Source organism: Filicampus tigris, chromosome 14, assembly GCF_054856515.1.
Source record: "Filicampus tigris isolate MCC_2025a chromosome 14, RoL_Ftig_1.0, whole genome shotgun sequence".
Taxonomy (NCBI): domain Eukaryota; kingdom Metazoa; phylum Chordata; class Actinopteri; order Syngnathiformes; family Syngnathidae; genus Filicampus; species Filicampus tigris.
The window spans coordinates 4,545,604-4,572,385 of NC_141230.1; the positions used below are offsets into that span (position 1 = coordinate 4,545,604).

A 26,782-nucleotide genomic window follows, 5' to 3' on the forward strand; every position below is an offset into this window, starting at 1 on the left:
AAGAAGATCTAGATTCATATGGAGACGGCACCTTGAACAACGAGCGCTCCAGTAGATGCGGATTGATCGCGGCAATTTTGTGTAGACCCATATTTATATTCCGGGCTGCTATGCAATGTATCTATTGTTAACGAATTTTACAAAAAATTAAATATTCTGCTAACATAGTTTAATAATGATGCAAAAAATAGTATGTGTACAATATAAACTCATCTCCTCTTACCCCTCTTTTGTAAATAAACCCCCCAGACACTATAATGAACATTAAAAGAAATTATAATATAATATAATAGTGGTGTTAAGTTCCATGCAGCCTCATAATGGGTCATAATTGTCTTTTTGAAAAAAGAAAGGAAGACAGAGGGTCCAGACGCCTTCTGGGTGTGTGGTTCTCCAAGCACTTAAGTGTTCACTAAACTCTCCCCCAAAAGTGACACCTCTTTTACACTGGCCTGGGAAGCTTGCTTTTGATTCCTTCGGTACACAAACACAAAAAAGAGTCTCTAATGTTAGTCCGGGATGAATTGTAGGTATGTACACATGAATCATGCTTTCAAACAGTAGCTGAAGAAAGCCTATAAGACTTACATGAAAGATAATATACACCATATAAGAAACTTCATCAAACCGGCAGTAGTTCAAAGTACTTGCTTTAATCCTTGATTGTCTTAAATTAATAGGATTGGATCACAAAGACTCTTGTAAAGACCGGCCGCCCCCCACCCCCTAGTCCCCTTTGGTGTTCCTGGGAGCTGACAGTCGGGGAGAGACCATTTCACTTGAGTGCATGTCTCCTGAAAGCAGCCGCCAGCACTCGGCTTCAATGCACGAGCATCGGGCGGGAACACAAGAGGATTCCCTCCCGACACTCGATTTTCCCTCAGAGGAGACGAGGTGGCCACAGCGTCAAGACTGAAGACTGATTCAAGCAGACAGCACAAAAACAAGCAGCATGTACAGACACGGTGCAGCTAAGACAGGTTCTGCATAGAAATTCAACTACTGTGAATTGCAATGAACGAGGAATTGAAGCTAGATCCAGCAATTGGGATTGTGACTCAGCCATGAAGTATATCTTTAAAGTGAGTTTTGCCAGCTTTATACCCTGGTCATGTTTGGGCTGAGTTTCAGGAATATTCTGGTTGAACTGCCTGTGAAATTTTGGGATAAGGTTTGTTTGGGGAATATTCTAGTGTTTATCGCTGTCATTTATTCTAGACCTGTTCTGCTTGTTCTAGTCATCTCCATCTTACACCTCTGAAATAAGGTGTGCAAGGAAAACATTTGAAAGTCTATATCCACGCAACAAAAGTTTTAGGGAATAATATGGTGTACTCCATTTTATACCCCTGGATAAAGTAAGGGTCTAGTCTGAGCTCGACAAGTTTCAAACACTACTGTATAGATTATATACATATTATTATTATTATTATTATCATTTTACGGTCTATATCTGTATTCCTTGCATAAAGTTTGGTACACTATGAACAAGTCTACATATGACTACATGTTTTATTATTAGTCTGATCTATTTAAGTTCACACATTTGGAAAAAGTCAAGATACTTCTGTTTCTACTCTGTGGTTTACAAAGTTATATATTCCTGGGATAAAGTTCAATATGTCCTGGCAGACTGTAAATTTGTGATGGAGAGGCTCCCAGCAAATGCAAATTAAGGCAGATCATTTTGGGGTTGTTGGGGTGTGGGGTGTCGGGTGGGTGTATGTGACGCTCAGGCCTTGTAAGAAAAAAAAAAAAAAAGAAGAAAATGCTGGAGGGCCAGCCAATTGGGAGTTGTCCTGAATTTCCCAATTTCCATCCCGCCTCTCTCCTGGACTATTCTAGTACGTATTTGGTAAAGGCATAATCTGGACTAGATATGATCTTGTTTTGTTGACTCTCAATTGAAGTATACAGACTTGGTATAAAGCTGTGATACTACAGTTTTTACCTGTAGTTTTAACAAAGTTACATCCCCGGAATAAGGTTCAAGTATATCTTGAATTAGGGAATGGTATATTATGGACCACTACTAGATTTTACACCATTTTTTTGGAATATTCTGATCAATTCCGATTATATACCTTTGGTAAAAGTTTGCAATATTCCAATCTTATACTTGTGGTTTTGGGTTAGGGAATATTCTGTTCAAATCCAGTTCAGACCCCTGGGATAAGGTTCTATTCTGAGTTGCTCAAGACAGTTCTCTTGGTGATCTCTCCTACTGCAGTTTAAGTAAAACATATTTTGCGCTGGTCTAGTTATAGATGTGGGGGCAAGGTTAGATTCCAGAAAAAAGACAAAGATTTTTCCCAAACTTTTGGATTATGCCACTTTAAACTAATTAATTGTTATCATCCAGTTTAAAGCATGCAATTTGGGATATTCTAGGTTGAAAATGTTTATATGATGGAGATACAGTATGTCTGAGGCCCTGTTTGTACCCTGAGTTTGGGGTATGCTCTGGGTACTTCAGTTTTTATGCAAAGATTTACAAAATAGTTTATTTTGCATTTTGGGAGTGTTAAGGTAATATCGTGGTTTGGTGCCATTAACATGTCGGTGATAAACTGAGTTCATGAATCATATTTATGGAATTTCCTTGAACATACTGTAGGTTGTGCCTATACACTGCTTTTGAACTGCTTGTGGTTTTTGGGATGGACCTGCTAGGTAAAAACAGAATTTAATAATTACATTTTGAATTTCATTTAAATTTCACATCTGTGTGCATATGCATTGACAATATCTTACTGTAAGAATGTAGTGCATTGCAAAGGGACATCAGAAGGCTTCACAAATATTCAGGGTAGTATATTTTTTCTAGGCGGCACGGTGATCGACTGGTTAGCACGTCCTCACAGTTCAGAGGTCGTGGGTTCGATCCCGGCCTCGGCCTCCCTGTGTGGAGTTTGCATGTTCTCCCCGTGCCTGCGCGGGTTTTCTCCGGGTACTCCGGTTGCCTCCCACATTCCAACAACATGCTTGGTAGGTTAAATGGACACTCTAAATCGCCCCTAGGTGTGATTGTGAGTGCAGATGTTTGTTTGTCTGTATGCCCTGCGATTGGCTGGCAACCAATTCAGGGTGTCCCCCGCCTATTGTCCAAAGACAGCTGGGATAGGCTCCAGCACTCCCCGCGACCGTTGTGAGGATAAGCGGTATAGATAATGGATGGATGGATGGATATTTTTTCTAGTGTAAAGCACTGCCATAGATGAAAGATGACATAATAACTGTCAATAACCTGCTGGCCCCACAGAATGAACGGACGTCTCTTCACATTCAGTTGTGTCGACTTGCTCGCAGCAGGCGAGGGGGCTCACTACACATTTGACAGAATTCATTTACATGCTTTACAGCCTTTCTAAAGCTCTCTCACACTTATTATTGATTATTTGCATCTCCTGGGGGAGGAACTTTCATACAATGTTGCTTTCAATTCTGCCATTTGAAATGGGGAAAAAACCAAGAAGGACGCCTGTGGAGAAGGGGGGGGGGTGTGGAGGGGTTGTGGGAGAATACGACAGCTATTACACATCGGAAGGCGAGTGGAGAACTGCGGGCTTTTCTGTCACTGTAAAAGAATCCTCATCCTTCACACACACCCACACTTTGATCCAAGCGGCTGAGAACAGCATGAACGAGACAGAAAAACAACGGAAAGCCGCTGAAAGGTTTGAGCTGTGGTAAATCAAAACAACTCTCATTGCAGCAAAGATGTACATAAGTATCGGTGCATATTGTGTAATATATTCAAATTCACTCCTCTTAAATGGAATACAAATGGACTGGGTTAGAAGAATTAAGACCGGGTCACGACATTTTTTTACCATAAGCAACTATATACCATATATACTGTATATACAGAGCTGGGCATTCCGCCTGTGTGACGGACTGGTCCGTCTATCCGCCTATGACGGACGCCAATTTTGTCGGCGATAAATGAGAGATGGGAAACTTTAAAAAATAGACAGACTAAGCATAGTCGTGAAGATTTTATCAGTCTATGTAATCGTCTGTCGTGTATTTTTGTGGTGAGGCTTCAATGGCCGCAGCGAGGCTTCTATTTCCCGTTGGCCGCAGCCGAGGCCTTTTGACAGCTTCTGGCTCCTAAAAGGAGATGCATTTTGCCGCAGTGAGGCTTCCATGCCACGGTGAGTCTTGTATTTCAAATATCGCTCAGCGGGGGTGCTAGTGGAAGTTGGTCGAAGTTGGTAGACGGAAACGCAAAACGGAAGCCCGTTTAAATTGATAGGCGGACCGGCCAATAGGTGATTACAATTTGGTCTGGTCGGACAAAATGGCAGATAGACGAACGGCGGAAGGGTACTCAGGCTGTAGACAAAAGGCGATAACCGGACTGGAAAATTTTAGTAAAATGGTCACCTAAGTATGTATATATTTTTTCGTATTCTAAAATAAATTCAGTAATGAAAGCTTTGACATAATATAAAATGCTTCAATCTATCTTATCCACACAACAAAATGACAACTTCAGCAATTGAGTTTAGCTGATTCAACAGAGCAGTTGCCCAGCCAAAAACAAATATGGTACGTTTGTGTTATTTCAATATGAAAATGGTGGCCTTCATTATGATCTATGTGTTAAAACACCAATCAAAATTTGTCAATTCCCTTGCAAATATTTGAACAGAAAATTTTAGCTGATTGAGTCTGTGACATTGAAAGGTCCATCAATGGTAGATTTAAGGGGAGAAAGTTGCATTTTAAGGATAATTAGAACTCACATCTCACAATTTAAGACTTTGTAAGGATCTACATACCCACCACCCTGTAATACTTCGAAATGTATACCTCCGCAGTTCCAAGATAGATAATTCCTACTTCTGAGCTGTCTTGGAGGCAAACACAAAAATCTAACTTTAAGCATAATGAAATCACTGATCCATGGACATAAGGTGTTGAGCACTGACGGGCTTCGACAGTGCCTTACCATTTGCAGCTCAAAGCGCAAACACTTCCAGCTCTGCTCGCTATTTATGACCCTCGTTCCACCCTAATTGCCTTCCCATTGCATGAATGTCAAGTACTGTGCAAATACAAATTGCACACTCGTTGCCTCAAGAGCAGCGTTAATCTGTGAGTGAGTCTGCAGCAGCTTGTAAAGCAGCAAGTTGTCTCCAGACCTTAATTGAATGTATGACACTCCTGTGCCTGTACTCACAATGATTAGTATTTAGTAGGATTTTGTACAAAAACTATTACACTGTAATTAGTAGAAACACACATTTTGGAGAGATACTTCATTCTTTCTATTGATCAGATGGAATGATATGAACAATACCGCATAGCCCCAATCATAAACACGCAGCGTAAAATAAGACAAAAAGTTGTCAATGGATGGAGATAAACTTTGGTGTAAATCTAAGATCCAATGAATCACTTAACAGTTTGTGATCAATATTGATCTGGACTCTACTGTAGATTCTTTTTATAAAATGATTGAGGAAGTTGTGAATGGAATTTATTTCAATTTGGTCCAAATTCTCAGTTCGACAATCCCATTACCAATTCGCAATTCATCATGATATTCAATTTGAATTATTTTCAACAACAAAAAAGTACAGAAATGAATCAAAGTGGCATATATGGTAAGTTACTATTTGCTGTTTTTTTTATTTGTGTGAAGTTGAGCTACATTGATTTGGAACTGTGACTTTCCGTTTCCTTTGTTCGAATTTCCGTCTTCACAGGTTTCCTAAATGTATTTACGGACTATAAGATCAAAGAATGTTTAATTTTTGATTAAGATCAAAGGAAGGATTACTGTTCAACATGTGTCTATAAAAAGCTTTCAGAGCTTTGGTCCACACTCCACTGTCTATTCTCTCTCAATGTATCTGCCTGCAGCATCATAGGCCTGTCTGCTTTACGCTTGTGATTTTAGTGGAGATGTCCTCAGTGGACAAGGGAGAGTCAGCGTATCCCCTAGATGGCAGATCAATAGTTGGCTGCCCCAGGTGACGGGACTGGAAAAACTATTTTGAAATGGACTTCGTAAGGATATTGTTGAACCTTTGTTTGTTAGGATGCATGCAATTAGTGTGCAAATTATGCTATACGGATACTATTTTTCATGTTTGTAAAAAACTTGTGGTTTGGGCACATTCAGCAGACACGCCCGCAGCATCTGAGAGTGGAGAGAAACAAATGTCGCGTCTGCTTACGACACAACCAGCATGCGGCTCGAAGTGATGATGTAGCGGATCTAGTGCGTTCCCATTTCCTAGATGGATTCCCCCCCCCCTTTGTCTTCACCTGCACAAAGAAGGTAAAGGGAAAGGGGGGAGACAAAGCTAAAGGGTTAAGGGTAATTAATGGGATTGGGCCAAAGTCTTAATTTGTCATGATTTTGAAGCCTCATTTTATCCCCTTTTTTTAGTCATTCAAATTTGGCAGGAATGTATTAACATTCCTGCCAAATTTGAATAAATAACAAATACCGACTCGCTAAGTCGGTCAAGATTTTTCAAAATGATATATTTTCCAAAAATTATCATGATAAATATGATAATGATAAATTTCATGATGAATGATAATTTCGATGATGTTGTTTTTTTCATGCCACTTATATGATATCAGAGCATAATAATTCAAATGGACAAATGGACATCCTTTTTAATTCCTAAGAATATTGATCGCTGGAATTCAAATGTACAGCAATTCATGAAATATCATGTGTAAATAAATGTTGTCTAAACAACCTCAGACTCTATTCATAAAAAATACACTTAAATATTGACATGTATAACCACGTATCCGTAGCGGCGGAGTAAAAGAAAATATCTTATCTCCTTCAGAATGTCCTCTTTCACTCGGTTGCACAATGGCTGTTTGGAATGGCTCATACTGCCTATTAAGATTGCAGCATTTCTTTACATGCTGTTTTTTCAACAATGTTGAATGACTGAATTTTCCGCTGTAAAGCGAGTAATAATATCTGAATTGCAAGCAGTCAAGAAATGGATGGCCCTCCATGTCTCACCACATTTTATTTCTTCCCAGCTGATGAAATTGGGTGGGTTAGTTGTTTTTTAAATGGACTTGGAGGTTTGTCGTATTGCCACTTTCGACATAAAAATGCGACCTACAGGGTCGTTGATGTTAGCAGGCCACTTTGCATCCAAATGGTTTGAATCATGACTGTGGCATTAGCTTCTGGAACTAATTACATTGATGTGCTCAACTTTCTGTAATTGTACATATACAGTCATCAGAAAACATAGCTATGAGTTCGCAAATTCTTACTCTCTGCTTTAACGCTGTTTGATCCGCCTGTCAATCTGTGTGAGTTTGTTTGAGTGTGTGTGTGTGTGTATGATGAGTGTGACCTGTTTCGCACAGTGGCGAGAAAGTTGACTGACAGACGAGAGAGTGAAGCAACGCAACTGAATGCTGATGACATACAGTACGTACACAAACATGGATGTAAAAGATGGTTAATCGAGTCTGGAAAAAACGATCATGTCCATTTTATTTCTCAACCGATACCAAACTAATCATGACAGGCCTACAGCACGCACTGTGCAAATGCATGTTAGTCAAACCTCACTCCTAAGAATCCATAAAGAAGGTGTTGGCCGTTAGATTGGTAGCCCAGGATTTTAGCCTAGCAGGTAGCACATTCGACTCTCAACTGGTGAGACGGTGGAAGTGTGTGTTTGAAGCGCCTGTGTGGACAGCGCTGGATCGCCAGTGTTACTTTAACAACACTCTTCTCAGTGATGTGTCAAACTTAGAAGACATTTATTTTCACTATACAGGGCTTTTAAGCGCTGTAACTTGAATCATGATTAAAAGGTTGGTCAAGCTCTCATACAGTAGAGCCTTATGGCACGGTAAAACATTGTTTTACTCCTGTTAATTTCTTCCACTTTTGAGGTAAGCTTTATGACTAGAACAATGCCACAAATGAAGTGGGGGGATACAGTGAAACAGTGATGGAGGAATAAGACTAACCATTACGTTCCCTACCTGGAAAGAGACGGTAGACAAATCATATATGTAGGATGGGTGTCAAAACAACTTCCAAAGGTAACGACAACAACACAGAGGACATTTAAAAGAAAACTTGTTTTGCCAATCACTGGAGGGAGTTAAACAGGAGAAAGACTCTATATTTGGCGCTAGACGGCTTTGACGCCTACCTCTGACCTTGTTGTTCATTAATGCATGAGGCTGCTCCCCCGCCAGCCCTCATGACCCAAACTATTTCTGACACTGCATTAAAGGTAGGAGAGAGCAACAATTTGGATATAATGAGCAAACCCCCACTCCACCCATCCATCCCAACACCACCACCCATGGTACTCCCCCTGATGGGCTGGTAATTACTGCGCGTAGCACACTTCTGGAGACTGGAGGAATGTGAAAATATTATGGTCTGCACACATTTCACGTCTTTTAGTGAGTCAGTGGATTTGTTGAAGTGCTAATAACGTACACAGGGACCTATTAGGCCCATGGTATGTTTAATTAACAGCAAAGGGCCAAAATGTGTCTAATAATAATGGGCCAGAGAGAAAGGCCAAGACTGCTTTTATTGTTTTATAGTGGCATATTAAAGCAAAAAATACAGCTGAACATTATAACTGCTGGTGGTTATCATTTCAGAAAACTAATGCAGGTTTTGTTTTATTTTTGTATCCATTTGTTTGTAATAATAACCAAAAACAATTCAGTACATATTTCCATGAAATTTGATGTCTACTAAACAGGATTTGATCTGAATTGCTGGTATGACAAAAGGACAGGTCCGCTGATAGTGTAGTGGTACACACGCCTGAGTTGTGTGCGGGCAGCGTGGGATCGATTCCCGCTCAGTGACAGTGTCTATGTGTGCCCTGCGACTGGCTGGCGACCAGTTCGGGGTGTAGTCTGCCTTCGCCCATTGACGGCTGGGATAGGCTCCAGCAACTCCCCGCGACCCTATAGGATAAGCGGTTTGGAAGATGACATGACATGACAAAAGGACAAATAGATATCTTCCAGATACGGTATATGGACCTTGATCATTTTCTTCCCGCAGACATGATGCAATGTGATGTGTTCCATTACTATGACCAAAGGAGGAATTGCAACATTTGATCACAATCTAGATTTTGAATTAGAATCGTGGCATCTTGATGCAGTTTTTATCACAGACATATTTGAAAATGTTGAAAAGGTATTCTGATGAAATGTGATCGGCAGAGATGGGCATTCCATCCCAGGGACGAAACGGTGTAGAATAATTCTAACCAGAGGAGGAATTGTAGACATTTTCATTGTTCCTGTGAGAGTGACAAAGTTTTATTCCATAACGTTGGGTGTGGAGCATTATGAACAAAAGATTTGACTGATTAACTTTTCATCTTGACCTGGATCTGGATTTTTTTTCGAATGTCTAAAAAACATCTATGCCAGTTTGGATGTAATTTAGTGTGTCATATCAGTATGATTGAAGGGTACAGTTATTAAAAATCTGAATCTCGATCATTTTGATGACAAAAACAGATTTCCCCAAAATTTGGTATCCATTGTTCATTTTCCGGATCCAAAGCCTCGATCTGGATCGTATTTGTAGGAGGTAGACAACACAAAATTGGTCACACAATTTTGATGCATACATCCATACATCACTTATGGTGCCGGTGTATGGCGAGCTGGTGCCTATCTAGCTGACTTTGGGGCAAACGGTACACCACACCCTGGACTGGTTGCCAGTCAATCACAGGTAATCAATGAAATGTGTTTTTTGTTGTTGTTGTTTAGATTTGGTATGACATAAGGATCGCTAACCTTTAATCGTGATTTCAGATTTTGGATTTTGGACCAACGATGCACAAAACCAATACGGACATGGAACATTGCTTAAAAGTTTCTTCTGTATTGATTCTTCTCTCTTCTGTTCACACTATTCATTCTTTTACCACTTTGGTAGGCAGATACAAAAGGGGCAGGCTAATATAGAAGTGCACAAGTGTAAAGGACCCAATCGCCTGCAGTGTTGTATCTGTGCACATTTGCATTCAACACCGCTGAAAACAGGATCAAGCAAAGCCATCTGTTAGCCACTGACACCCTACACACACAAACACACGTACACGCCTTACACTCGAGGTGTCAAGTGAGGAGGTGCTATACTTGTGTGAAGCTGACAATTTGCCTCTATGATCTGCGTATGCTCCTCCTACCAGTACATTGTTTTCCTCTTGTTTGTAACATGAAAAGTTTAATTCAAGGAGAGCTTAAGCAGTTATCAAGACTATTGCATCACCATCATCATAGAGAAATGCAGCACAATGCCAAGTCTACAGGAACAGTAATCACTAGGGATGTCACGATACGATAATATCGCGATATGAACCTCACGATACAATACTTATCACGATATTGTGTGGGGGGGTTGGCGATATATTAAAAGCTTACGATACTGTATAAAAGCTCACGATATTGTATAAAAAAAAGATATGGAAAAAAAAGGAACAATATTATTGTTTTTTTTTTTACATAACAGCATTCACAATATTGAGGCACTTACTTGCTAATGCAAGCACACATTGTGAATTAGGTCAATTTGTGAAGGACCTCAAATGTCTTATGTTCCCCTTTATCTAGCGATTAGCGTGGGTCTTAAATATCTATCCATCCATTATAGGTGGCAAAAAATTGCATCAAATTAAACGGCACTAATAAACTAGCCACCAGAGGGTGCTGGAACTGCACAAACGGAAAACAATTGGGCTTGTAAACATATTTGCTGCTATTAATACGGTTACACGACAATGGCGATATATTGTGGCAATTTTAATATCGCGCTATCACAATAGTTCCGATATTGTGACATCCCTACTAATCACCAATAAAGACAGTGTATCTGCCCAGGGAACTCATTCTCAACACTACTCATTCAAAAACTGTTTATGCCTCTGTAAATGCTGCTGTTTTGGTTAGCTACAGAGTTCAAATGGGGTCGGCCGTTAAATCTTTAATGTCTATGTGTGGGACATAAAAATTACAGCTACGGCCCATGTTTTTTCCTGATGGGTAAAGGGAAGGATTTATTTCTCTTAATTGTACAGCTCAGCTAGTAACATCGTTGCATGACAACATCATTACCTCGCTGCCTTGCTCTAGCTTTACTTATAAAGTTTAATTGAACACATTTCAACTAATATTAACTCTCCCCTCTCTGCACTTGTGTGCACACAAATAATGAAAAATGTTTTATGATAAAATGTAGAAATGTTTTTTAATTCAAACTTGATGTCCAAGTAAAGCTTATTTGAAAATCATGTGAGCATTTTGTTTTTCATCTACTTTCCAATTTTGTTCATATTTTGAATAACACACCAAAACCTTCTCTTACAAGCATCGCAGCTTACTAGTTTTTCGAGTTGCGAGCTGTCGCTTGGTGAATTTTTTTACATTGTGTTTTTGCATGAGCCAGCACATATTCTTATTCTTTTTTTGCTCTTATATGTAGATGTTACAAAACAGTGATATTTTTCTTTATTAGAAACATCAGCAAAATATTGTGGTGCTTTTGCAGGGGGGGAGGTTTAATAATTCATTTCAATAGGGAAAATTGAGTTGACTGAGTTACGAGCTAGGTCATGGGACAAATGGAGCTTGTAAGTCAAAGCAATACTGTAGAAGAAAAACTGTGATGATTCATGGTATCCAAACGACAGTTATGATATGTTAATATATTCTGCAGCCCGAAGCTTTCATAGATTGTGAAAAAGGAAAAATGGGAAGTGGATGTCTTCTCATTTTACATAGTTGATGACACTATAAAGCTAAGTCAGTGCATTCTGTCCAGATCATGATTTTCCTCTTACTTAGGATAAAGTCGCTCAAGGCAATGCCACGGGTCAATTTGACGTTCAGAAAAAAAACAGTATCATGAGCATGTGCAGGCTCCTGATAAGACGAGCCAGCTGAGACATTGCCAGTCAAGTGAGGCAGGGCGGATGTAGCCGGCAACCGTGAAATGTAACTTTTCCACTCAATACATGAAAGAAACGCTTACTGGACAGAGAACAACGAAGGAAATTATTTGGCACAATGTATTTTTGTGATTGTAACGATGTTTAAAATTAAAGTTGCAAGCAGCAACAAATGGACCCTCACATTCCTACACCCACCAGGAACACACAAACGTTGGGAGTTACATGGGGACCGAGTTTGAAGGAAATCTGACTATCAGGATCAGATTGGTATTATTCTTTCCATATTTTTCTTTCTGTCTGTAGATGGTACCTGAAAATTTCAAGGGTATAATGCACAAGACGTTTGGTCCAGCTACCTTGTGGGTTGAATAAAATGAATTTTTTGCAACAACAACAACAACAAAAAAGAGCCAAAAGTTCCCGCCATATTGTACAAGGGTTGATAAAAATTCAGAATTTTTTTGACACTTTATAGATGTTTACCAGTACTAGTAGGTTGTAACCAAAATAAAACTACTTACATTCCAACATTATATTTAATGTATAATGTTAAAAAAATATGTAATACCTGTATAACATTATATAATAAAGTATAATAAGTTGTCTGGTGTTGTTGTTGACATTTCTTTTCCTGTTTGTGATGTGGTCTCACCACATTTATCCTGCAGTTCACCGCATTAGCCCGCTAGCATCGCATACAAGTCATTCACGGCACTTATTATGAGTACATAAGGGCATGCCGTCGGCTATTTGCATACTATAGAGTCACCTAACATTATAATATTTGTTGTTGCTTGCAGAGTCACTGTGGAAGGGGGTGGAGTTTCTGATAAAGTATATGTGGGCTTTTCATAACGTCACCAGGTGTCATTAATTTTTTACCAACATATTTCGTTTAGGGCGGCATTTCTGTAGGCAAGGCAGTTAGGGGGGCTCCAGATATTTTTTTGTGGAGGTTTTAGGGGCACACACTGTCAATTTACTTGCAAATGAAATATTCATCTGACTCATTCTCACTCTATTACTGGTAAATGGACTGACTCTGGAGCAGAAATTTGTCAGTAAATAAATAAATCAGAAAATTCACTGGTTTCCAACCAGGCACGAGTAGACGAAAATTGTAGTAGCACTGTCTCAAAATTTATGGGCAAAATGCCACCATTTAGAGGCAGTCTGGAGCCCCGGGCAGCTACAGTAAACAAAATAGTAGTAGTAGTGTGTAGTGCAAGAGCAAGATTTTGGAAAACGTGATTTTTCAAATGCTTTGAACAACCATAGGTATGGGAAAAGAGCATAGTTTTAAACCTGGATTTAAAAGCATTTTCGCTTATTGCTTTAAACCTTTGTTCATTCCTATTATTCACTCATATAATAAACGATACCAGCAAATCAGGGGACTGTATTATACTCAAGTACAGAGAAAAAAAATAGCATTTTGAGAGTGATTTTGATTTTGGTGGGGGGGATTATATGGGGTATTAAAAAATAGAAGGGGAAGTATTATTTACGGGATATTACGGTAACAGTATTGTTTAGCTTGTCATTAAGACCTATTGACATACAAAAACCTAACCTCCACACATTTTTGCATCCACTATTCATGTCATAATTCAATTCTCTGGAATTAGAGTCACTGTTCCTTTGCCTATTTGTGATTCATAAATTCACCTATTTTCAGCTGTTGCACCTATTTGCTGTTTGTGTGCTCATTCTGAAAAAATGATTTGAATGATCCTAAAATTGCTATTAATAAATGAAATTCTTCCTGTGTCCTGCATGTATATAATAAGGGATGTAATATTCATGTCTTATTACATTTATAGTGTGCTTTCCTTTTCACGGACAGTTCTAGCAAGGCAAACCTAAACAATCTAAATGCTATCATTTGTTCCTGAATATTGTACAAATTTTCCCCTAAAGGTCTATGTTCTTCATTTTGTAATATTTCTCTTGGCTGCACCGCTTCCATTATGTGTATGTGTTTGTTAGATATTTGTTCGTCCAATCAGATTTCAGCCTCTATATATGTGTGTATGCGACTCTAATCTGCCGTCTCAACACTTTTGGCCGATTTAATAAAGTACATTAAAGTACAAATTGGACTGTTTCTTTAAGATTTCAAATTAATCCTCCATAGGCCAGCCAACTGGCCTTCAGTGACATCAGCATTTTCCATCCTCTCATTGGTTGGTCAGAGCAAGCCAAGTTAAACTAATAAGAAAATGTCTGTAGCAATTGCACAGAATACATTTAATAATCAGGTCTCTGATGAGTATGATGTATTTTACGAAAATATTTTATGTTTTTGTTATGTTGTTAGATAAATATTGATTCTGAATTATTTCAGATTTTGCATTTTTCATAGTTCTTATGGTTCCTGTAACTGCGATGTAATAGTGGCAGTATTAAGTGATGGATTAAGTCAGATAATTCTCTATTTCTAAATGCATAACTTGCCAATATTTTACAAGACTGTAAAATAAAAATGATTGTTTTACTGATCGCCTAGAATGAAATCGATTGTGTGCAAATGATTGCGTGTACCACTTGGATGAAACTTGCAGAGGTGCTGTTGATTAACACTCAGCTAATTTCTTGCCTATAGAACAGCATGAGCTTTGTGAATTTGAGTGACAAAAATGGGAGTTCTTTATTAATGGAATGATTCCCCCGCGAATGGATTTAATCAAATGATCTCCTACAGAGACTAGGGCATCCCTTGTAAAGACTTCTTTTTAAATCCCAGAAGGAATGTTGGACCTAGCGGGAAAGATAAATTAGCCGAACGTCCATCAGTTCATCTAGACTAGAAAGGCGTCCGGTGATTGAGCTCTCCTTTTCTTCCGAGCTGCTTCCTTTGTGCCAGGCCACTCGGCCGCTTTGAAACCAGTCGGAAGCACTGCGCCCAGTGGGCCGTTCACACAAAAGAATATGATGCACAACCACGGGGCATTGAATGTGTTCATCATCTATTTCCTGGAAAAGATCACGGCTCTGTGTTAATTCACTTCCTGTGAAGGTGGTCATTGCCATGAAAAACTGTGTAAGTGAATTCTGCTACACTTGACATTTTCTGGTTTAAAGAACTAAGCTTGTACCCTTAGGCCTAGGCTTTTTTCGCAATCTGTGATCAAATGGTGGTGCGCTATATTCTGTCGAAGACGGTGCGCAGTGAAGAGTCCATCCATCCATCCATCCATTATCTATACCGCTTATCCTCACAAGGGTCGCGGGCGTGCTGGAGCCTATCCCAGATGTCTTCGGGCAGTAGGCGGGGGACACCCTGAATTGGTTGCGCAGTGAAGAGTCACAGACTGTAATTTCTTTGCCATGGCCCACTTTCGTCGCTTTACGCCAAATCGCTCAGAGTGTGGCAAGCCTTAGTGGTTGATTTCTTTGGAGGGCATAAGTCACATTTGCAAGTCATCGGTAAGTCATAAGTGTTAGCCATCAAGTTATAAGTTACTTTGTCAAATTTTCAAGCAAGTGAAGTATAAACATCACTTGGGTTAAGCCAAATGCAGGTACAGTGTATAGAAGTGACAACATATTTTTTCAATGATCATAGTAAAAAAGTCCATTTACAATTCATAAAACTGAATTAAATAATAATTAAGAGAATGAAAATAAATGGACAGAAACTTCTTTAGGTCTGATACAAATAATGATTTATATTAATATTAATTAATATTAATATATCATATAATAACATTAATATGAATATCGTATATGCAGAATTTAAACTGTAATTAAAAACTGCTTTTGCATTAGTCAATATTTTATGCTGGATCTGGAATGAATGTCAATGGTAAATAATATTTTGAACGTCAACCAAGTGGAAGTGAGACCAGTGTCACTGAACATCTCTTAGTCGAATTTAGATGCATCACCATGTGTTAAACGTTTTTTTCTCCAAACAAGTTTATTACACTGAGGGCTGCATTAATGTAACCTTCAGAGCAGTTTCTCTAAAAATGTAAGTGCACTACCTTCAAATACAACTAATGGGCAGAAGTAGCATGGCCAGTCTGAAGTTCACAAAGCGATAATGACAGGAGAGCTTGTACCTTCCTTACGGAGGAGGATGAAGAGCATCTCGCAAGGCTGCCATTTCCCCACTAAAAAGGGCCTGGTGGAGTGGGCGGCTTGATCACAACCTCCATTAGCAAGCAAAAAGAAGCGGCGGATGGATCAGCGAGGCGAGCCGCATATAAGGAACACTGATTCCCACTTCAAACATGTCTGGAGGTTAGCAGACAACATTTACATCACAAGGAACATGCTGCGTTATAAACTACAGCTCCATTAGATCAGGGATGGAGAACATTTCTCCTCCTTTCAGTTTTTAGAGCTGATTGAGATTCAGCATCATGAAGTTTCAATTTCAGTTTGAACAGAAATGAAGAATTTCAATCTGAATTCACCCTTGAGACCCGTATCACTGGGCTCTCACACAGGAATTACAAAATTAATGAAGTATATGGTTAATTCAATTTAGATAGATAATTATAGATAGATTAATAACGCAACAGACATTTTTCTTTCTAATATACCTTTTGTTTCCATGCAGCCTTGGTTTTGTATGTGTCTCCCAATTCTGAAATAGCTATGCTTGAATTCCTATTTTTAAAAAGCTATTTATTATTATTTTTTGTCCATAGTTGTAAAGACAATTAAGTGATAAATACAGTAAAAAAAAAAAAGTCTTTATTTGGGTTTTTAAAATTCCGAATATCATGCCTAGGTTACTCCCTTCCCAACCTGAATATGCTTGCATGCAAACGGCAATCGGAATATCCCGGATGCACGGCACAGTCTGCGCATGCCCAACCGCAAGGCATCTTGCTCTTTGTAGTACAGGAAGTACTTGTAAGCGTGGCATGTGTGGATGGCTCTGCAGGCGACATTAAACCTCCTAAGTCAGCCAAGCAGTTTTAGCATAAGCTAGCAACCAATTTTATTTACCAGTTTGGTTAATGCACTGAATATAGTGTCTAAAAAGGGTACGTGTTTCATTGTTTGTTGCCCCCCACCCTGCTATTGCGTAATGTTTAATTAACTTCCTCTTATTTTGTAACATGCCCCAAGAAATCCTAAAGTGACACTCTGCAACTTGGGTGAAAAAAATGTCGCCAGCTATATATTATTAATAGTATTACATAAATGAGTCATACTCCATGCTTGGTAGGGTCCTGGCATTTGAAAAGGGAGGCAAATTAGCAGAATGAAGCATTAGCCAAAGAATTTGTGTCTTGTATCCCTCACTCTGTCTATGCAGTGCTGTGTACCGCCAGTCTCGTTCACCACGATTGCTAATAATGCTGGTGTCTTGAGTGACTTAATTGAATTACTTAATATTTCCTCCATTTTCCAGTCGCCTCAGCTATTGAAATTCTAAGCTGAGAGCTGTTTAGACCCGATAACCCTTACACATCCAGCTGCTGCTGACTGATGGCCAGCTTGGGGCACTGAAATGTTACACCCCACCTTGGTCCTATATATTGCTTTGAAAAGGAGTTACTGTGCATGGCAAACTTTTAATGTCAATTGGTGAAGAGTTGTGACTGGAAGTATGTCATTAAATCAGACAACAGAGATGAACGAAACAACTTAACGAATCATAAACTACTGTATATACCTTTTATCATCCAAAATAGATACACATATAATTGGAAATATTTCATTTCAATATTATATTTTTATTTTCATTATTAAATGTATGTCTTGTTCAAGGTGACTCAGCTGAGTATTGCGGTGGCACCCAAGCACCCATTTTGGACCAGCTGCCTCTTCTGCTTATCCTGTTCAGGGTCGCAAGGAACTGGAGTCTGTCCACCATAAACTTCAAGCGAAAGGCGGGCCTGAACTGGTTGCCATTTAATCAATCGGGCACATAGAGAATTCACCTTTTAAGAGACACACTTCAACGGTTTCACCGGGCCCGTACTCTTCCCTGTTTTTCATGTCTCCTAAACTGCTCCGGTAGAAAGAGGGAGCCTGTTCACCCCTGACAGACGGAGAAAAACTGGACTTGAATTGATCATAGGACATATACAACCATTCACACTCTCATCGCCACTGTGTGGAAACTGAACCCACGCTGCCAGCATGGAAGTGAGTAAAGCACTACAGTATACCAACACCTTCAACCACTAAAAGTCACTTTCTGTTCAGAAATGCCAATATTCTTCAGTTTTCAAAAGATTGATCCTTCACTTAGAGCACAAATACAGAAAATACAATAAAATGTATCGTTGCCTTCTTTCTTTTAAAAAAAAAGGAATTAAATCTCTGGGGGCCATTTAAGATGATCAATTTGAGCACACATCATCTTAATGACAATCCCAAACCTTCTCCCCAAAGGCAATTATCCTCTTGCAAATTATTAAGTGTTTTGTTTTGAGGGATGTATTCAGACACCCTGAAAAGCTACCTTTGAAAAATCGCTGAATTTCAAGCTCAGTTTAGCCACGTTCCTAGATTGCAAGGAGGTTGGAAATATCCAACTAGAAGCATAAAAGATGTCACTTTAAAGTGTTCAGTGGAAGGTAACCAGAATAGCTAAAAACAGACCTAATACTGTTTTACTGTATACAAATGTAGAATGTTTTATATATATCTTAATATTTTCTATATCTTGGGTGAAATTGGGATACACTGATTTGTCACAGCACATCAGGTTTTCATCCATCCATCCATTATCTATACCGCTTATTCTCATAAGGGTCGCGGGCGTGCTAGAGCCTATCCCAGCTGTCTTCGGGTAGTAGGCGGGGGACACCCTGAATTGGTTGCCAGCCAATCGCAGGGCACACAGAGACAAACATCCGCACTCACAATCACAACTAGGGGCAATTTAGAGTGTCCAATCAACTTACCATGCATGTTTTTGGAATGTGGGAGGAAACTGGAGTACCCGGAGAAAACCCACACAGGACAAAGAACAAGAACATGCAAAGTCCACACAGGGAGGTCGGAGCCGGTATCAAACCCACGACCTCTAAACTGTGAGGCGGACGTGCTAACCAGTCGTCCACCATGCCGCATCAGGTTTTTATAACAAGGATAATAATAATATAAAAATAACATATGTAACAGAGAAATGGATATAGTAATATTTATGAATTAAGGGAGAGGTTCAGCAACAGGTGGAATGTTTTTCTGAGCCGTCATAGAAATAAATTACAATGCACGGTAAACTCCGTATTGCGCAAGCTTTTTATAGGTCAAATTTAAAAACCAAAAAATGGAAAATGTGAAAAACCTGATCTGCTACAAAAAAAAGTAATGACATTTTGTGAATCACCGTGATAAATATGTTGAAGGACACATAAAGCCACCTCAGATTAAAATCTGCTGCTGACCAGTGAAATAAATACTCTGCAATGTAGAAACAGGTGAAAACCCAATTTATGATGATGAAACAACAAAGGGTTTGCTAGGAAATCACTAGGGGTGTAACAATCTGTTGTTTGACCAATAAGATACGTATCGATAAAAAGCCTAATGATTCGACACAAATGGATATACCGCTTTTTATGGAAAGACACAATTCGATATAATAAAGGCAATTTTGATACAATATTTTGGTACGGTAGCAATGACTTTTCTGTAAATAAACCTAAACTAATTCAAGATAACTACAAAAAAACAATAAAATGCTGTTTTGTTGGATTTTATTTTAAATCCAATTCAGCTTTCACATTCCAAAATGTTAAAAAACAGTTCGTTTTCGAAATATTCTAGCATAAAATAAGTGAGCATCTTTATACTCTAATTTACCATATTATCAGAATGCGCTATTTCTTTTTATACATTAAAACATCAATGTAAACACACCCTTTTGATAAAATGGTTCACATATCTGAACAATATTCAACATTCTCTTTTTGTGGAACAAAACAATATATATGAGTATTCAACTAGTATAATTTTACATAAAATTAACCTGCTGCTGTGATTGTTGGATTTATTTTTTATCTGTTGTCCCATTCTTTTTTTACGGATTGACCATAGATGGACTGGCGGACCGGTGATGTTTACTGATGGAAGTGACGACGGAAGCGCGGTTAAAATAACATGACGGACTGACAGACTGATGATTACAGTTTCGGAAAAATTATGACCTATTGACGGACGAGTTCCCAGGCCATTGAGGAATGATTTTGTAAACATTTTGTAAATTGCGCACCTCTGATGGTCCCACAATGGAATTGAGAGCCAGAAAATCTGGAAGCCAGTTGAACCACAGTAGCCAACACATCACACTGAAATAGCGTATTCACGGCCAACCTACTGTAATGGAAATAGCAGATTCACGTCAGGCCAGGAATTCCTCACTCCAGTGATTGACCAATCAGAGCCGTTAAAGGCAAAATAACGCTGGCAGGAAAGTTGCCGGTCACAACAAAATAACCACTGCCTTTTCAAAAATATCAGATGGTCTATATGGTCTGGCGGCAAGACTCTTCTCTGCATGCTCTGCAATAATAAGTAATTCTTTGAGCAGGAGGAGATTTATGATCCAGTTTTAGAATAAATAAGGCAGCAACACCTTTTTGGTCTGTGCCACTACCTAGCATGCCTGCTGCCACTGTTGACTCATGACAGGATTGTTGCTGTTCGTGATGCCATCGAAGACGCATCGACAAATAGTTGTGTTCCCGTTATATTTCACTCGGCATTTGGAAAGGCTATACTCGGCAACCGTCTTGTCAAGTCGATCTCCTTTCTTGTAAAATCCAAAGTATTTGGAATCTTTTTTTTTCCTCCTTCCTTTCTGCCATGATCTATGTTGCTCCACTGAAATCTGTGATGCGTGCTTGACTTAAATCTGCGGCGCCGAGTGGATATGACGTGAACGACCAAAAAACATATACAATACAAGTTTATGAAAAATCGCACTCAAAACTGAAGAAAAAAAATAAAAGGTCATTGGGAATTTTGAGAATAAAACTATTTCATTCAATCAATCAATAAAAATGATGTTGTGTGGATGTGGCCAGCATTGTCCAGTCCAGTGCCTATCAATGTAGCAAGATTGTGGGGCAGACAATCGAGATGTATCGTTACACCCCTACGGTGTAGTGTTCTACAGTAATGTTTACGTTCCCTCTGTGTACTGCCAGCCCTAAAATGGGCATCACTTTCCACAATGCAGTGCAGCTTTCACATTGCATTGTGGGTTGTGGCAGTCATTTTAGGTCAGAAAACAAAGACAGCTGAGGCATCTAGCCAATGATGTTGATAAAGCGCGAGAAACAACACATTTCTGAGCCTTCCATGGTCATGCCAAGACGTAAACCGAAATTAGTGTGTGATCCGAGGTAATTTTTCTTTGAAAAAAAGTGTTCATAAACTTAATTGTTCGTAAAATGGGTCAGTAGCAAACTAAGGTTCCACTTTATTTTATTGTTGTCATTTTTGCCCCTCTCACTGGTACTTACATAAAAATATAAAATGGAATGCTTGGGTGCTTTGAAAAGTGCTTATGAATGAGATTCTATTCTATTCTTTTATTCCTTAAATACACAAACTACTCCATCAGTTTGACATTTTTAATGGATATTATCATAGTTTTAAAGCACACCACGCATAGGTTTGTCAAATTTTCATGAGATACCTACCTTGAAAACCTTAGGGAATATTTTTATTATTATTATACTACCGGTAATTATGATCTGTAAAGATAAAATAAATGCAATTCAATAATAACTGAATGAAAATATGTTTTTAATTGTTTTTTTTCTTTCTAAAGTGGATTATTATTATTATTATTATTATTATTATTATTATTATTATTATTATCATTATTATTGTTATTATTATTATTGTTATTTGGGTGTTTTGAAGTGCTCCAAAAAATTGTATAGGATTTTTTGTAGGTCTACATGCAAGACACACAAATTTGCTTGCAATATGCATGATTTCCATTTTTAAAAATGTCCTACAAATATGTATGAAACAATGGGACACAATTTGAATGTACTGACTGATGTGTAGAGATGACCCTCCCCGTTCATGGCGATGTACAAGCCCGTTTTCACAGACTGGATGGCGACGACTCGGAGTCCCACGGGAATGAGGTTGAACAAAGCTGAAAGATCAACAAACATTGTTAACATCTCAATCTCAATTGTCAAGAGAGCAAAAACATGACTGCGTCTTCCAGACGGAGTCTGTAAGCTAAGCTAGTGTAGCCTCAAATTGCAAAGAACCTCCGGTGAGTTTGCTAATGAAATGGTTGATGGTGTGTCTGGGGCCCATCATGGGTGCATGGTTGATATCATAGTCCTGTAGTTGCTATAATAGAAGACATGTGCCAGCCTGTTAATGCTTGTTCTGGTGTGAGAAAACAGAACATTAGATGTGAGTATCCAGTACATTTAAATGCACAAAGTGGTAACATAACACAACGTAAAAATATGATTTTGCTCATAAAAGTCATCTCACATACATTTTTTAAAAATATCTTTTTAAATGTACACATTCAAATAAAATCTGCGTTTACAACTCACCTTTGCATTTTGTTTTTGTTTGTGTTTTTATTTTTACGTTTTTGACATTAACTATAGTTAACATTTTTTTATTAACCTTTTTTTTGAACTATTTTAAAACTATAATTTTAATCATGTCAATTACAATGAATTGAATTCAATAACTGTTGAATGTTTTTTGTATATTGCAATCTTTAGCCTACCTTTTAGACTTTAAACGTTTAAGGTTACAATTCACTGTGTCTGCACATGTACAAATGGTGGTAAAACTCCATTCTGTTCTTAAGATTTAAAACATATTTCTAAGGATATGAAAATAACCTGCCTCGTCACTGTCCGCTGGGCCTTTTTAACCTATGTGAACTGACATGTGCCACATCTCATCTGGCTGACATTCTAATGTGAAGTGTCACTTGTTAGCAGCTACCAGACAAATGAAGCAGCTAGCCTAAAGCTTCAGTGCCATAATCAGCTATTAATACCAGGAGGTTGTCGGCATCTGTTGAAAGTAAAAAACATAAGTAACTTATAATCTAACTTAGCTACTGTTGACATCAAGTAATCAGCAAAGTAACTAAGTTACTTTTTCAAGGTAACTGTGGCAACACTACTAGCATATGATTTTCTTTCTTTACTGGCGCACAGATAGTTGTGAATTTGCCAGCAAAATGGGCGTCCGTCATAGGTGGATAGACGGACCGGTCAGTCGGATAGGTGGAATGCCCAGCACTGTTCGCTATCAATATATATTGTTTTAGTTAATGTTTTGAACAAGAAATGTACTTTAAGTTAGTTGGAGTTTTATTTGAAAGCACTCTCGTATTTGTTTTATTTCATCAATTTTTTTTTTTTCAATTGCAGTTGTAGTTTTTACTTTATTTTACATTAACCATGATAACCTTGGTAAGAACAGAGGTTATCGCAAGTCCCTTTACATATGGAGCAAGTCTAGAACATAGTTCCTCACACAAGAAAACCAAATGACACCATATGAGCAAGAACTATAGCGACAGAGGGAAGAAATACATTAAACAGAACCGAGACTCTGAATGGGACGGCCATGATCCTCAACTGCTTGAGTCTGGTTATACTGTATAATAAATCATCAATGATTTGTGTTTCCTATGTGATTTATAAAATTGTCATTCCCAGAAATTGGAAAAAATGAAACATTTTTCTCCGTATAAGAACACTAGGACAGCTAGAGAATGAACCAACTACTCACAGGAATTACTGCTGTCATCCTTGGTGCCATCGAGAGAGCCATCGGGATTCATTTGCAAGTAGTAGCCCTGTCTGCAATATAACCTGGTCACTATACCCTTGAGCTGGGGATCTGCAGGGTGGGAAAAAAGGCAAACATTAGGTAAAACTATACGTACATGACATGTTTCCACACAGACAAATGTTGGCTCAGAGATGACCTGACTGCCATAGTGAACCAAACAGCACCCCCTCTGGTATCTTTATCTACTGCATCCAGAGGAGGCAATGACCACTATCCACTGTACAGGCTGGCGTTTACATTGATCATGAGTCTGGCTAAAGAAATACATTTAATACAACTCAAAGACATTGCTAGGAGCTACTGTTTGAGGGTATGGATTTTTTGGGGTGGTGTGTTCATGCATGCAGCTGGTGGGTGATACAGCATCAACATTGCTCTTATTGCACAGACAGCCAACAAAGGAGGTGAACCACCACGTACTGGTGTGTAAGTCGGGTGTAAAGAAAAAAATAGAACATGGCCACAGAGGACACAAAAATGCTATTTTCCACTGTCATTGTACAGCCCAAAGCACTTTCTGGTGGTGATATGTTGGCTGATGACATTGGAACAGTCTGGAGACCTTTCCTTGAGAGGAGATAAGGTAGGTAGAGGGGCCCGGGGCACTTTTCAGCAAGCACAAAAATGTAGAATGTGCAAATCTGTAATGTTTGTTTAATGTAATGTTTAGGAAAGTAGAGGTCTATATACTGTATACCATAACACCTTGTCACAGTCATACTGCACATCTTTTGTTAAGATAGCCAAAACACGCAGAAAATAAGATTTGAAAGTACACCGAGCAGTAATTTTGCACCCAACAAAGATGAACTTTCATATACATTTTGTATGTATGTATGCGGTCCATCTATCCGCCTTTGACGGACAGCCATTTTGGAGACGATAAGCGATGGAATCTGAAAAAACTAAATGGATTAAGAATAGTCAGAAGCCCATTTTTTCCATCTATGTCATCGTCTATTTTCGCGGTGAGGCTTCAATGGCCCGAAGAGGTTTGCGTTTCCCATTGACCGCGGCCAAGGCTTCTGGGTCCTAAAAGGAGACGCATTTAGTCCCGCCGCGGTGAGGCTTCCATGCCATGATGAGTCTTTCGTTTCAAATATCGCTCAGCGTGGGGGAATTGCGGGGGCGCATGTGGTACTTTGTCAAAATTGGTAGTCCGAAACGCTAACGGAAGCCTGTTTAAAATCATAGGCGGACCAGCCTATAGGCGACTACTATTTTTTCCAGATAGACAGACGGTGGAAAGGTACCCACGCTGCAGGCAGAAGGCGATAAACAGGCATTAAATGTATTTCACCTGTGTGAACTGAATAAGTTAAATAAACAAAAAAATATATAGAATGCAATAATTTAATGATAACTTGTGAAAATATAAATCTTAGTGTCTGTTTTCATTTTCTTTCTCGCTGTGCTGGCACCATATCCATCTTCCAGATAGAAAAAAAAACATGTGATCAAGGTCTGCAGCAGCAACAGTAGCATCCTAAGCACCCATCTTAGAAATGAAGAGACAGGGAACATCAGTGAGCGCCTGTTGCAGCCTTCTGCTACTCGCTGGTGCCTACACGCCTGATACAAGCAACCTGTCGCACCCTGAGATGGATCAGAACCGTTCCCATGGCGACAAAATCCAAATACACAAGACATAACATAAGAAAAAAAGATGAGTCACTCTTTCATCACCACCTCTGATATATTAAATGCATAAATAAGTGTGCATCAGAAACAAAAAAATGGTGAACATTCTAATGAAACACTGTGTTGGGTTATTAACCAATCAGAATGCTGCGTACTATTTTTTTTTTCTTTCTTTGGGGGGGTGGGGGGGTGACAGTGACCTTGGCCGCACACCCTTGCAGTGAAATTCTCAGTGAAATATTCCCCAAAGCACACCTGGACAGAAGACTACAAAACACACTGGATGTAAGAAAAGGCAGCAAATGAAACCATCCAAATATCATGCCCGTGATTAGAATGAACATTAATATGTGCAAAGAAAAACACTGAAAGCTAATAAATTACATGTAAAAAAAAATGCAACACTAAAAAAATACAAGAGTGAAAAAACACAAATGTAAACAACAAAAAAAGAAAAATAAACTAGAAATTGCAATAACAGCAAATACAAACACATTTAATTATAGACAGAAAGAAACAACTTTAAAATTAAACAAAATTGATGAGTAATATAAAGCAAGAATAAACTAAAACATTAAAGATAAACATTTATTTATTCTCTTAGAAAAACTGAAATATTAATCAAATAAAATAGGGTAAAAATATACAAATGAATAAAAGACAAAAATGAAACAATCAATATGCAGCACTAAAATAAAAAGTCAAAATGCAATACTGAATATTGCTTAATTGATACATAACTGAGAACATGCCATCTTTTATGCTGCTATCAAATAGTGTGTAATGATGGGTAGTAAGTAGCGTGCAGGAGCAGTGTTTGTGTGTATTTGTATTCATCATGATTTGGGGACAGATCTCTTGAAGTTTCCACCATCACTCAGGGAGCCCGCTTATAGTCTGGGGACGGAAAATTAGGTCCCCATAGGGAAACAATTTGAAATGAATCTCGCAACTATCCTCGACATGCCTATGCAGTGTAGCCTCCACCTGCAGTCGATTAGGACACCAGGGCTGGCCGTTTCATAGAGGCTTCTCGTCAGAGGTTCACCTTGTAGCTACCCAACCAAGCGACCTCTCACACAAAAGGCATCACATATTTGAATCTAGTACTGTTTTTCTAAGGTCAAGCAATTTATTCATACCCACACAAGATTCTATGGCTTACGTAGTTATGTGTGCCTACCCAAAAAGAAGCAAGAAAACAATATAACCTGTATGCAAGAGACAGTATTGCTCGTACATGTAGTATTGCACTACTCTAAGCCTTATGCTATTCCTCAGTACACAAGGTCCAATGTGATGTCCAAAGCCCTCAGCTTCCCCAAGTGGTCACCAGAACGAAAAATCGGCCCAAAAGGGGCAATTTTGCACACAATGCTGAGGTTATGAAGTCAGAA

The 26,782-nt window shown here is 38.8% G+C and overlaps 1 protein-coding gene across 4 annotated transcripts in view; it reads right to left on the reverse strand.

Annotated features, from left to right (window-relative positions):
* Positions 1-26,782, reverse strand: part of fgf14 (fibroblast growth factor 14) — a 138,086-nt gene that overhangs the window by 29,920 nt on the left and 81,384 nt on the right. For all 4 annotated transcript variants that reach the window (XM_086051483.1, XM_086051480.1, XM_086051481.1 and 1 more), the window contains exons 2-3: positions 23,682-23,792; positions 21,953-22,056 (exon numbers count right to left, since the gene is read on the reverse strand). In XM_086051483.1, the coding sequence (XP_085907609.1) occupies positions 21,953-22,056; positions 23,682-23,792 (215 nt within the window). The remainder of the gene's footprint in view (positions 1-21,952; positions 22,057-23,681; positions 23,793-26,782) is intronic.